Genomic DNA, 14,056 nt, shown 5'->3' with positions numbered 1-14,056 from the left:
ACTAATAATCCGTGCCACTGCCAATCATAGATTGAGTTAAGATGTTAAACCATTAAAATACAAACAAATGGACAGAAGCAGCTTCTTAAAAATCATACTAGCCGAATAGTCTACTACTTCTGGGTGACTTTCTTGCACAATCTCTCCTTTGAAGGTAGGAATTGTCATAATTTGTGACAACCCAGTTGTAGGTATTAAAGTTGCTTCATCTTATTCAAGCCCCTTCAGAAAAAATTTCAATTTCTTTTTTACTACAGAAAAAGGGTTGAAAAAATTTCTTTCTTTGCATTCCAGTGAATGAAGCCCAACTCGAGAATTGGGTCGAGAAGGACAGAAGGATTTGGAAGAAGAAGAAGAATGTTAGTAGAATGTGAATAAAATTGGGTAAAAAAAATCAGAGAGACCCATTTTGTCTTCTTCAAATTTCTCAAAATGGTGTTTTCTAGTTTCTTCAGCAAATCAATATTTCAGTGTTGTACTCACAATTATAGACTCAAATCAATAACAATTTCACCAAAAAAATTTACTTCTTTTTTAGATCTAGATTCAAACCCAAAGCTTCAATATGGTGGGTTTTAGTCTTTTACCATCAACTTCTTCCAACAAACAGTATTATAATTTAGATCTACGCACAACAAACAATACAAAATCAGATTTCAATAATGTAAACTCCAAATTAGTCATTGGACTAAAGGACCCATTCGAACCCAGACTTGGAAATGAGCTTCCAAACTCGTCAATAGAAGTGCAACTTTCCAATTCTTCAAATCAAGACACTGGAGTACCATTTCAAAAGGGTTGAAGCTTTATTCCATTAGCTTCAATCGATTTCAACACAAAATGCATTAGATTTCTTTTTTAATGAATGAGAGCAATGCTTATCTGAGATTGAGTTCAAGACCTCAATCTCTTATGAGTACCGGGTTATAGGGCAGGTTGGATCTAATTTAAGACCAAATGGACCAACAGCCTTGGATGCATACCAAATGTCAGTTAGGGGTATAGTGTTTGAATAGTACGACAGTCGGAGTTCTTTTGATACAATAGTAGTATAACAAAGGGTAATTTTAAACAATTTCTAATATATCAGGACATTTTCCGTATTTTTAAACAAATTTGCACAGAGAGAGTAATAAATTTCCATGAAACTTTGAATAACAGAAATAGTCATATTACGCAGTTCAGGCTATGCCTTTGGTAGTTGATGAAGACGCTGACTCTCATATGCCTTTTCTGGAGGCAAATTCTTCTTCTTCTTCTTCTTCTTCTTCTTCCTCCTCCTCCCCATCATCTTCAACTTCCCTCAAAAGAACAGGTACTATGTTTACTTCTTCCAATCTTTTCTTCAATTATTACATTATTGGTCTTTCTACCACAGCTATACGGTCAACTTTTAGCAGCTATCTTTTCTTGTCATATACTTCACTTTTTTCTTCTCTTCTTCAACCCCATTTATCCCCACTTTACCATTTAGGCTTCAGTTTTAAAAAGAGTTTGAGTCTTGCTTGATTGTAACAACTTGGGTTCATAGTCAAACATCGTCAAGAATCTTGCTTTAACTTGTCCTCTGCATTTAGTGCTGTCTTATTGAAGGAGATTTTGACTTAAAAGGTATAATCTTGATCTTTATAAATAAATAAAAAAAGAACAAATGGGGAAATGATTTACTGTTGGAGCAAGAGTTGACCATTTGTGAAATAGATTCATTTCTAGTAATTTCTTGTGGAAAAAACAGAAACCTGTACAGGTAGTTGATTAGGGAAACTAATGTGTGTGCGAATTCAGGAAATGAATGGACAGCTTTGGCACATATAGTAACAGCAGTAATAGGTTCTGGGGTTCTATCATTAGCATGGAGTATGGCACAGCTAGGTTGGATTGCAGGTCCATTGACCATGCTCTCTTTTGCATGTGTCACTCTTACTTCTGCATTTCTTCTCTGCAACTGCTATCTATCTCCTGATTCAGATACTGGCCCTGATAATAGAAATGCATCTTACCTTGATGCTGTTCTCAATATTTTAGGTAAGAAATTTCAAGTGCACCTTTTGAGCAGCAATTCACTTCTTACCAAAAGGGCTAATTCTTTTCTTCTGGCATCTCAGGAGAAAGAAATGCGTGGTTTTGTGGAATCATTGCTCGTATAAACTTCATAAAGGTTGCAATAGTTTATACAATTACATCCGCTATCAGCATTCGGTATGTCAGTAATCTTTTCTCCACTGGTATTGTCAATGTCTCCTTTCAACAATTTCTGCTCATACCTTTCCTTTATAAGTTTTGCTGCTTATCATACTGAACTTCTGTTTGGTTTGTCCATGACCCCAAGGTTGCATTTCAATACTATAAAAAGGCAAAATACATAAGTACCCACCTAACCTATGGCCCAAATCCCCCTTACACACTTTCTGTAGACGATAATAATATTACACATGCAACCTTTCTAAAGTGTAGCTAATACACACTACGTTTGCCAGATGGCACGCGCGTGTTTAACAAAAAAAATGAGCGCGTCAAACCAATGCATTATCTGTCCAAGTCCTTATATAAGCACACATGTCTAAATCTTATTTGTCCACTTATTTTTGTTAATTTAATAATTAAATGAAAAGAAAATGATATCCAAGCCCTTCTTCCCCATTTGGAGCCCTCCCCGGAAGCCGGCGACAACCGCAGCCTCCTCATCTCCTCCCTCTTGCATCTCCTTTAAGAAGATGTCAGCCATAACTCGTAATACCGGCAACAAACTCAAGCAACAAGCGAGAACTCCATTGTCAGGTCATTAGTTTCACTGTCAGTTCATGATCGATGAGCTCAGATCTTCTCCGCGTGGGTGGAGCTATCAGATCTTTCGGCAAGCTGGTGTTCTTCGTTCAAATCTGATCTCGCTTGGTTAAAAAAAGGCAAACAACAACGACCTCCATTTTCGACCACTGTTACAGTGGCAAACCCATCGGTAACAATGGTGATTCCACAACAAACAAAACTTAGAAACTAAAAAAAAAAGTGAAAATTTTATAGACTAAAAAAATGGTGAAAATTCATGTTAATATTTTGTTTTGGTGGGGATTTTCCATGGCTGATGGAGTTTAGAAGAGGAGGTCGACGGGTATGGGGTTCAGAAGAAGATGAGAAACGTGGGGGGGGGGGCTTTGTTTCTTTTTTGTTTGTTTTCTTTTAAATATTATCAATTGGTGTAAATTTAGTATTTTCTTTTTTTTCTTGAGTTAGGACACGTGTCACGACCTTATTGGCGCGTGACCTCACACATATTTTCAAAAGCTGGTCAAGAAAAAAGTAGTGTGTACTAGCTACACTTTAGAAAGGTTGCATGTGTAATATTATTATCGTCCACAGAAAGTGTGTAAGGGGGATTTGGGCCATAGATTAGGTGGGTACTTATGTATTTTGCCCTATAAAAATTAATATTTTGATGGTTGCTTACTGAAATAACTTGGACTATTGCTGTTGAATAATCCTATCAGCAGATATGAACTCCTGGCCATCAATATATAATGAATTATGGACCCATAGCAACTGTAATGACCTCTCAGTTTATGATAGTTCATCATCCCGATAAATGGTGGTGTTAATAGCTACATGTTCTAGTAATTACTGAACAAGAAGTGTTTCTGCAACTCTGGCTGAGTAGTGAGTATTCATCATCATAACTGAATTCATCCAAAACTCTTTTTCTCTGATATCCATCTCCCAGCCAAATTCAAGTGCTAGACCTCCTATTTTATCTTCTCTAAACTACTGAGGTTTTCATTTCAAACTATCTTGAGATGCCCTTAAGCCTTAACAACTCTAAGATAAACTAGTTGGGGAATCTTAAGGGTTCAAGAATTAGCTAGTAATACATTGTAAACCTTCGAAATCTTGTTATAAGCAGAGATATGTACTCAAATCATCATTCCAATCAGATAATTAGAGAGATAAGGAAGCTATATGTAATAATTAGTGAAATTAGGAATTATATCCCATTATCAAGGGATAGAAGTTCCATAACAAATGGGATCAGGAATCCTTGTATACATTACATAGTATAAATATAAAAGAGTTGATATTGCCATCATGCATTCTCAAACTTAAACTTGTTATCTTTCTTGGTGGGAGATCTGGATTGAGGAAGTCATAATATTCATTGGATTAAGGAAATGTGTCCCTAAATGATATTAGGAGTCATGTAATCAAAGAAATAAGGAATCATTATAGATAAGGCTATGCTGCATAGTATAAATATACAAGGACTGGGATGTATTGCTCTCACGCATTCTGAAAACTCTCTCGCTTATTCTCAATGCTTTAACACCTATAGAAGTGCATTAGGAAGGATTTCTGTAATGGGTGATATTAATACCGAATTCTCTGAATGTCTGCAGAGCAATCCAGAAATCAAACTGCTATCATGATCAAGGGCATGAGGCTACCTGTCGATATGGAAGTACAAGATATATGGTTATATTTGGACTAATCCAAGTTATAGTGTCTCAAATTCCTGATTTTCAGAATATGAAGTGGCTCTCCATAGTTGCTGCAGTCATGTCATTCACATATTCAATTATCGGATCAGCACTTGGCTTAGCCAAAGTAATAGGTAGGTTACCTTTCACATGTCATTTAATACCACAAATGCTTCAGATCAACAAGCATGGTATGACTAGGATCTCAGGCAACATTAGCAGAGAGAAAATCTCTAATAAATATTTATTAGATTTCCACTTGCCAAATCTTGATGTGCAGAAAATGGAGAAATCAAAGGTAGCATTACAGGACTGCCAAGTTCTACTGCTGCTGAGAAACTATGGTTGGTAGCTCAAGCACTTGGTGACATTGCCTTTGCCTTTCCATTCTCTCTTATATTTCTGGAGATACAGGTGCTGCAATTTGCTTTCTACATTAAGTAATAAATTATGTTCTTAAACGGGATAAAGCAACACTGAAGCAATTAATTAAAACATCCAAAAATATGAAGGACACGTTAAAGGCGCCTCCTCCAGAAAAGATCACTATGAAGAAGGTATCAATAATGGCAGTCTGTATTACGACGTTTTTCAACCTTTGCTGTGGGGGATTTGGTTATGCAGCCTTTGGTAATTCCACACCGGGAAACCTCTTGACAGGATTCGGTTTCTATGAACCATATTGGCTAGTAGATTTTGCTAATGCATGTGTTGTTCTTCATCTTGTTGGAGGATATCAGGTACCCTTTCCCTAAATCTTCTTTCAAGTCTAACAATGTTTCCCCATATTCTCTTAGACAACTTTTGTGCTTTTGCAGTTTTTTTAAGCAGTAGATCGTTCTGGTAGTTCGATTTCTGTTTTAAGTTCTTTGTAAATAGAGTTATGCAAACTCCACTAGTTGAGTTTTTGGAAGAAAAAGTATTTTTAAACCTGTTTTTGAAAAAACAAAGTTGTATCTCTTTTTAAGGATTTCTCAACTCAGTTATGCCAGCTTGGCTTTCAGCTTTTGAAAAGCTTCCAACAAACATTATTGACTTCCTCGGACTCGGAGTTGATCTTTTATATTCACTTGAATATGCTTTACAGATTTTCAGCCAGCCGCTATTTGCAGATATTGAGAGATGGTTTGCCAGGAAATTCCCAGAGAGCAAGTTTATTCACAAGAATCACACCCTGAAACCATTACCAATGCTGCCATTTGAATTGAACTTGATGAGATTAGTCTTCCGAACAGCATATGTTGCATTAATCACAGGGATTGCAGTATTATTCCCTTACTTTAATCAGGTTGTGGGGGTGTCTGGAGCAATAACTTTTTGGCCTGTTGTCGTTTATTTCCCTGTAGAGATGTACTTAACCCAGAAAAAAACTGAAAGTTGGAAAACCAAAGCTATAGTGCTCCGTGTGTATACAACGGTTTGCCTGATTGTGATATTGTATGCTTTTGTAGGGTCTATCAGAGGAGTGATAGTTGCTAGGTTCAGTTAAAATATATTTGTTCACATCCATTCTCAACAGGCTTTACATCAGTCAGAAGAAATGTACATGAATTCTTAGTAGTGTGGAAATGTTGATTATGTAAACAATGGTTTACTCTGTCAGTAACAAAATATATAATGAAATGTAATTTGGAATTTTTACCTTCCTATGCCACATGCGAAACCTTATTACCCTCAATGTTTAAGGTTAGAGATAATTACATTTAGTATACTAAATTACCATTTATATACCATAATTTAAAACAGGGATATAATTAATGGGGCATTTATATGACGCATAATTATAGGACCGTATATTCCCATGTTTCTCTTTCCTTTCAGCTCAACCCCCCTCTCCACGTTTTACCTTTACCCGTAACTCCCCCCCCCCCCCCACGTTTTACCTTTACCCTTCACTCCCCCATGTTTAGCGTCTGTTTTCTTCTTTACAGAACAAAAGCTACCCACGTTCTTCATTATTCTCCATTTAAATTCACCAAATATTGAAGTTATCATTCTACAAAATTCGTTCCCATCTTTAGTCAAGTTGAAGTTAAACCATGAAGAACATCAAATCTCCCAAAAAAATACTTAAAAAAATCTACAATAGGTGATATCCCCTCTTTCGATTTGGATGTTTTAACACCAAAATCACCACAAAAACAAGTAAAATCTACACATGCAATGGAACCCACTACTCACAATTCATCTCCTAGACAAATTCGTGTCGAGATGAGAACAAAGCAAATGCACGATGTAGACGCTGGAGGAAGTGCTACACCAGGCGGCAAACAACTCAAAAGAAAGGGGAAAGAGGTATGTGTAGATAACGACTTTGTTGAAGATGTCCCTAAAATTCCAACAGTTAAAAAACCCAAGTTGTCTCCTGCTTCCTCAAAACAAAAAATGAAGAAACAGTCCAAAAAACTCCCAAAATTGGTTCAGAAATTTTTTTTGGGGAAGGTAAACATTTATTATTTTCGTTTCCAGTTTTTTAGTTTTGTTTTGGATGTAAAAATCTCTGTTTTAAGTGTTTTGGTAAATTGTAGATTAGTTGTCTTAATTTTGTAGATTATTTGTAGTTGTGATTTTCTACAGTTTATAATTGTAGTTATTTTGTAGTCGTTTTGTAGTTATATTGTCGTTAGCTTTTAAATTTTGAAACAGAGCTGTAGTTACTTTTTAAAATTGTGTAGTTATATGTAGATAACATGTAGATTAATGCTTCATTTTTATGCAGTTTGCTAATGTGAAATAATTTATCATTTTGTGCAGAATGGACATTATTTTGCCCCACATAATGTGGATTATGGGGTGCTTAGATTCCACACTTTGTATGATCCTAGCATTCCTAGCCAGATAGAGTTATTGTCTCCAAATGCTTTAAAGCTTTTTAAAAATACATGTTTTGGTTACTTAGTGTCTCTCCCCTCCATTTACATGCAAAACCAAGCTATTCATCTTCTGATGAAGTATGAACTGTCTAAGTATAATGAATCATTTTTTTCAGTCCACTTAAAGGGGAAAAAATTGAATTTTTCATTGAGAGAGTTTGGTTTAATTACCGGTTTAAATTGTGTGAATCAGTTTACAGATTATGGATATACTTCTAGTTATGTTAGCAAAATAATGAATAGCTATTTTCCTAATAAAAAAAGAGTAGAGAAGTGGTATTTGAAAAACATAGTAACAAATAGATCTTGGGTAAACGATGAGGATGCAGTCAAGTTGTGCATTCTTTATCTTTTGGAATTTTTTGTTTGCCCTTATGACAAAGACCATGTGTCTTTTTTAGACCACTTTAGGTTCTATTTGATAGAGTCTGGTCAGTTTGAGTCATACTCATGGGGCATTAAATCGTTCAATCAGGTTATGGAATCCGTTAGGCATCGTCTAAATCTCTGTGTACATTCTTATCTCATACGGGGATGCTCATTAGCTTTGCAAGTGTGGCTTTATGAGTGTTGTTCGACCGTCAGCACGGAGCTTGCTACGAGGTGTTCTGACTCAATACCTCGCATATTAAGATGGTCAGCTACTAAGGGGCAGATTTGGTTAACTGCCTTTGAAGAGAAGATGATCAAGCCTGAGTGGATTAAGGTATTTTTTTTAGTTTTATATGTTGCTACATTTACCTTCATAATATCTACAATTAGTCTACATTTTCTTCCTTAGTGGAACTAACTGTTTTTTTTCATCATTCAGTTCACAAGCATGACTGAATCTAGAGAAGAGATTGGAGTGCTTACTCTGCCAAACAAGATTGAGTATGAAGATGAACAAGGTGCACAATCATCAGAGGTTCCAAATGCTGATTCTCCAACATTGGAACCCAAACATACAGATTGTCAAGAGGACAAGGAATCTGTGGCTAAGAAGCTCAGGAAGCTAGAAAAGGGAATTGAGCAGGTAATATTATTAACTACAATATTTACATTTTTGCTATAATTTATCAATATTTCATAACAATTTATGTAGTATACATTGTAGTTAAATTGTAGTATAATTCTATAGTCAGCCCTGTTGGGATTACACACATTGTAGTTAAATTGTAGTATAACTGTAGCAATTTGTAGACAATTGTGAAAACAATACTGCCTCATACATAATTAAACTGATTTGTAATTTATTTGAATAAAATTACCAACTAACTATATTTTTAACTTTTAGGTTGATGAAAAGTTAGAGGATTTTAGGAAGGCTGTATTTGAGGAACTCCATGACCTTCGAGTGTTTATAGATGATTCTGTGAAGAGTGTTTTGAATTTGATAAACAGGAGATATGATGTGGATGAGGCAAAGGTAAGAGTTGACATATATTTATATACCAAAACAAATTATGACATATGAAACAATATACTCAAACTAACATAAAATCTTTAGTTTGCTGGTAGTTCAACCAAAAACAATGACCAACAACAAGGAGTGAACAACCAGCAATTTCAGTTCAATATTAGCGATCAAGTGCATGCAAGGACAAGCAACACAGGTATCTACAAAATACCTATAAATATATACAGTTAGTATAAAACTTTATAGAGCATAGTTATATTATTCACATTTTATCTACAACTTCTTACATATATCTACAACTTTCAAGGCAACATTATCTAGTATTATTTACCTTTTTTTAATTATAAATTGAAGCTGCAGTCTGTCCAGAACATGTTCTAGCACATGTTGACTTATATTCAGAATTTCAAGAAGCAGCTGAGGTAGAACAAGCAGGTATAATATCATACTGTCATTCAGAATAAATAATTGTTATTTATACAATTTTACATTCCTGTTAAGTAAGTTATGTTTTATGTAACAGATTTTAAAGATATCAATGCACAGTCCCCAATTCACGAAGTGACTGTAGTAGCTCAGACAGAACAAGTCATTGAGAAACAGCTAAATGAAGGTGAAGATGCACAACATGTGGATGAAGTTGTTTCTGAAGGATCAGGCATTGATAAGAAGGGTGTGACATTGGATGACTTTGAGTTACCAAACAACTTAACACAATTGGTTAAGTATGGCGAGCCCATACCAGATGAAGCAACCCCTATTCATCCGGGGAGAACCAGGCAACCGGGAAAACATGCACGATCACCTTCCATACCTCTATATAGTTCTGGAGACAGCAGCTCTATTGGACCTAAATTTTTCTACCTCAAGCACCCCTTCACAACTCTTATAGGTGAAAATGTAGATTCTGATGTGTTAGATAAGTTCAACAAGTGGTTATACCACCGTAGTGACAAAGTATCTAAGACGGTATGAATGCTTAATTTGACACTTTCATTTCAGCATTTTAAAGTTTAAATATGTAATTCATTCTGTGATTTTTTTGATTGGACATTTATTTGTTGTTACAGGAGGAAGGCTCCATTTTCCATAAAGGATAACCAAATCAAGCCTTGGTTAGACCTTGGAGTTGAAAAGGTGGATAAGAAGCACTGGTTTTATTCCCTTGCTCACCTTGGACAAGTCCTCAATGACTCGGTAAATATCAAAGAATAAATTCACAAGATATATTTTGTCTTCTGTTTTGTAGTATAATTGTAGTTATATTGTAGATATGAAATATATGTGACCATGCCTTTTATTATAAATTGTAGATATAATGTAGACATTTCTTATAAATGTTGCTCTTATTATTTATAGTGTGATTGTATTTAGGTTGGACCTTATGTATCATATTTGATGATGAATTGTATGTAAAAATTGTATATTTGGTAATTTGGACAGAATTGGTATATCTGTATTTCATGATTGTAGTTAATTTGTAGTTAAATTGTAGAGCAAGTTGAAGACTTATAATATTAATTGTAGTTTGAATTTAGATATTATTGAGACCTTATGGTAGTTGTTGTGTTCCATTTGTTGCTGTGTATAACAGCTAAAGTGTAGTTATTTGTTAGATTATTTGAATTCTGGCTTTGTAATTTAAAGTGTAGCTGCTTTGTTGATAATTGTAGTTACACTGTAGCTTATAGTAGATTTTATTTTATTTTGCAGCACATTGATGTTATTATGTATTACCTGAGAAAAAGAGGCAAATATGGCCCCAACAACAACAACACTAGGTTTACAACAACCGATTGCTTGTTCAAGTCAAAGATTGAACAAATCTATGAGAAGTTCATAAGTTCTCCGCCAGAAAAAAATTACTCGGTTGTTAAACCCGATGATGATGTTGCAGAATATATTATTGGGTATAGACTTCTTGCTAATGTTGCCTGGGATGAAGTTGACTATGTCATCATGCCCGTGAACATTGTAGAGAATTTCCATTGGTTATTGGTCGTTTTCGGCATAGCGGACAGACAACTTTATGTGTATGATTCCATGGTGTCTTCACACCATCATAATGCTATTGAATCATGTGTTGATAAGCTTTCAATCATTATCCCTCTATATTTGTCTTGCACTGATTTCTACGGGAAGCGTAAAGATATTGACTTCAAGACCACAAAGACATACATTGAGAAACCAGTTATAGACCCTCTCAACATACAGTGAATGGTTGCGGAGATTCCACAGCAAAAGGAAGGATCACTGTAAAACAACTATTCTCTCTTTCTAGATGTTTAATTATTATTTTTTATAATCATTTGTTAAATAATTAAAAAAAATTGTCTTATGCAGCGATTGTGGTGTATTTGTGACTGCTTTTGCGGAATATGTTAGCCTTGGAGATTTGTCAATCCCTTCAGAAGACCTTTCGGATATCGACCAACACCGTAGACGCTATGGAGCTCTCCTATGGGACTATGCTACAAAGAAGCAAGAAGATGGGTCAATCAGTGAAAGTGAGGTTACAGGCAGGCTAGCAAGGAGGAATGGTGCTCCTACTTTGAATGAGAAGACTAGAGTCCAGAGAAAGAAGAAATAGTGTCCTGTTTTCCCAGTTTAGTTGATGCCAATTTGTAGTGGAAGGAGAATACACTACTTTATGAACAAAATTTTATTTTTTTATTGCAACATACCTTTTTGTTTTGTTATTTTATATTTCATTATTAGTTGTTCACTTGAATATAAATTGGTTGTTTACAGCACTGTATCTTCATTATATTAAACATCAGTATTTTGATGTTAGAATACAATTTGCCTACAAATAATCTTCACAATATTTACATTTTGGAAACATTCAATGTAGTTATTATATATAATTTTGTAGTTGTATATGTTCATAATTTTTACGAAATACCTTCAAGTTCTAGGTAATATCTGTATATAACTGTCAGTTGAAGTTAAATTTCACAACAAACAGAAGAAATAAATACTCTAATCCCAAAAATATATTATCCACAATTTATCTACAAATTATTACCAAGACTACAATTTAACTACATTTAACCTATATTTTACCTATAATCTGGACTGTTTTACATTTAACCTACATTTTACCAAGACTATATTTATAGGACTGTTTTAACATAAAGTAACATAAACTACAATTTATCTACAATGTTTAAAAAATACATATCTTGAGTAAAACACTGCTTTTAATGATCTTTTCTCCACAAATATCTTCATACCTTTTATGACTAGATCTTTTAACTCTGAACTGGAACTTGTGCATCACAGAAAAGTGCTTCATTGTAGCAGCTACAGTTTGTTTGTCTTGATACACTTGTCTTTCTTCAATAGCAGTTTGCGTAGATTCTGTTATTATTTCACTTTGATATTCCTCTATAGATGGAGAGGATGGCATATCAAGTAACTTTAGGGATCCAGACGAACCTGCATCAAAATAAAGATAAACAGTCTCATTATAATTTTGTAGAATCTTTGTAGATAATTTGTAGATATAGTGAAAATTTTGTAGTCATCCATTTTAGGATGTCAGACATTGTAGTTAAATTGTACTATAACTGTTGCAATTTGTAGAAATTTGTGAAAACAATACTGCTTCGTACATAATTAAACTGATTTGTATTTTATTTGACTAGATTTTGTTCTAAACATAGATTGTAGTTTCATTTGAAGACAACATTTTGAAATCAACAATTTCTAATCATATATTGTAGTTTATTTTGTCGCATAAATGTAGTAACTTTGTAGATAATTTTGAAAACAACATTGCTTTATTCTTTCATTAAACTGATTTGTAGTTTAATTGTAGGTAAATGTAATAATTTTATAGATAATACCGTAAAACCATAATTCTATGCAATTTCGAACTATACAAACCTGCACTTGTGTTATCGTTGGTGATTGCCAATTCCATATTGAAATCTCTTACACTTATACATAACGGATATGAACCTAAGTTTTTATTCTCTTTTTTTGGTCTCCATATACACACGAACCCTCATATCATTCCTAATCTCCATTGGGGGACAATTGTTGTTCACCATGTATTTGATTTCTACAATTTTTTCTGAAGTATCAATCGATAGTTGTTCTGCAATTGTAGAAATCAGAATACTGTAGCTTGCATTCTCATCTAACAAAATGGCATCAACTTCAAAATCTCTAAATCTGCCATAGTTATCTCAATTCTCATTCAATTGTAGCATGATTGCGATTTTGGACATGATTGCGTGTTGTTGTTGATGTATTATTCTAAATTTTTTCGTTTTTTTGGATTTCTAGATTGAGAGAAAAAAAAGATGAAGAACAGATATATGATCGCCAATTTGATTTCTGAAAACGACGAAGAACAGAATATAGCAATGTTGAGTTGTTGAATCTCGAAGATTTGAATTCTACAATTTGAATTCAGTTTGTTGAATCTCGAAGGTATGTTCTGCAATTGTTGCAAAATCTCCTTTCCGTTTCAAAACTTGAATTTAATGTAGAATCAATCAATCCCAAAATTCTTTCCTGATTTTTCGCACGTTATTAGGGGAAGATTCTACCCTATTAATTCATAATAAACGAATGGTACAGAAATTGTAGGAAAAATGCGGACTAAACGGGTAATTTAGATACTATGCACATATTTGGTAATAAAATTTCATATATGGTATAGGAAGGAAAAAATCTCATGCAATTTTCGAGAGTCCAGCATTCTTTTGTTATTTTCTGCAGGCCCCTTAATACAAAGCTTTGGTAAGATACTGTGAGTCCAACAATTATTCAATCCTAAATGGAAAAATAACACTATATAGCCACGGTAAAAATAGTAGCCAAAAATATATATATAATTTGTATATTTTGTATATATATATATATATATATATATATATAAACATTCTGTATGTTATATACAAAAAATAAAACAAATTTTATACACTTTTTCGACTACCAGATATAAATAGTTTCTGGCGCGGGCTAAAATTGATAATACACCATCCCAAATCGGTCGACATCTGGAATACGAATCCTTCATATTCTTTCTGTCTATTAGCACATATTTCATTCCAACACCAACAATCTTGTTAAATCGATATTCTCTAAGACTAGAAGGTTCCTTAAATCTCACACTTTACTAAGATGGAGTATCAGATAAAAACTCAATTACTCCATGTTAGATAAAGAAAATGATGCTGTGTTATATCATGTTCATTTAAAAGCTCAACATCCATTGATTTTCCACTTTTAACTTTTGGCTTACTGTTTCTTTTCTCAAAGAATAACACAAGATGTTCAAATTTAGGACCCATGTCCCCCCT

The 14,056-nt window shown here is 34.0% G+C and overlaps 2 protein-coding genes across 6 annotated transcripts; both read left to right on the top strand.

Annotated features, from left to right (window-relative positions):
* Positions 1–6,101, top strand: LOC107782114 (putative amino acid permease 7). 5 transcript variants are annotated; one of them, XM_075223053.1, is made up of 8 exons: positions 1–154; positions 295–1,315; positions 1,786–2,025; positions 2,106–2,199; positions 4,386–4,600; positions 4,747–4,880; positions 4,979–5,206; positions 5,554–6,101. In XM_075223053.1, the coding sequence occupies exons 2-8, from the start codon at positions 1,189–1,191 to the stop codon at positions 5,953–5,955; spliced, it is 1,440 nt and encodes a 479-aa protein (XP_075079154.1). In that variant the 5' UTR covers positions 1–154; positions 295–1,188; the 3' UTR covers positions 5,956–6,101. The 5 variants fall into 5 exon arrangements, with proteins under 5 accessions (XP_075079154.1, XP_075079156.1, XP_016458443.2 ...); XM_075223055.1 differs by having other exon boundaries at positions 295–1,611; XM_016602957.2 differs by having other exon boundaries at positions 42–191.
* A 528-nt stretch (positions 6,102–6,629) lies between these two features.
* Positions 6,630–10,955, top strand: LOC142165233 (uncharacterized). Its single transcript, XM_075223832.1, has 9 exons — positions 6,630–6,761; positions 7,221–8,045; positions 8,151–8,354; positions 8,616–8,747; positions 8,829–8,934; positions 9,093–9,173; positions 9,262–9,673; positions 9,809–9,935; positions 10,452–10,955. Exons 1-9 carry the CDS (start codon positions 6,630–6,632, stop codon positions 10,953–10,955), a joined length of 2,523 nt encoding a protein of 840 aa, XP_075079933.1.
* The last annotated feature ends 3,101 nt before the right edge of the window (positions 10,956–14,056 follow it).

This window comes from Nicotiana tabacum, chromosome 10, assembly GCF_000715075.1.
Source record: "Nicotiana tabacum cultivar K326 chromosome 10, ASM71507v2, whole genome shotgun sequence".
Taxonomy (NCBI): domain Eukaryota; kingdom Viridiplantae; phylum Streptophyta; class Magnoliopsida; order Solanales; family Solanaceae; genus Nicotiana; species Nicotiana tabacum.
Note: the sequence above shows the minus strand (reverse complement) of the source record. Positions and strands in the feature narration are given on the sequence as shown.

What these genes read in the sequence shown, in the direction of transcription:
- LOC107782114 (XM_075223053.1), top strand. Translation starts at nt 1,189, where the DNA reads ATGCCTTTGGTAGTTGATGAAGACGCTGACTCTCATATGCCTTTTCTG. An exon ending in ACATCCGCTATCAGCATTCG is followed by an intron (nt 2,200 to 4,385) that starts GTATGTCAGTAA and finishes GAATGTCTGCAG; the next exon opens with AGCAATCCAGAAATCAAACT. An exon ending in ATCTTGTTGGAGGATATCAG is followed by an intron (nt 5,207 to 5,553) that starts GTACCCTTTCCC and finishes TATGCTTTACAG; the next exon opens with ATTTTCAGCCAGCCGCTATT.
- LOC142165233 (XM_075223832.1), top strand. Translation starts at nt 6,630, where the DNA reads ATGGAACCCACTACTCACAATTCATCTCCTAGACAAATTCGTGTCGAG. An exon ending in ATGATGTGGATGAGGCAAAG is followed by an intron (nt 8,748 to 8,828) that starts GTAAGAGTTGAC and finishes TAAAATCTTTAG; the next exon opens with TTTGCTGGTAGTTCAACCAA. An exon ending in AGCTGAGGTAGAACAAGCAG is followed by an intron (nt 9,174 to 9,261) that starts GTATAATATCAT and finishes TTTATGTAACAG; the next exon opens with ATTTTAAAGATATCAATGCA.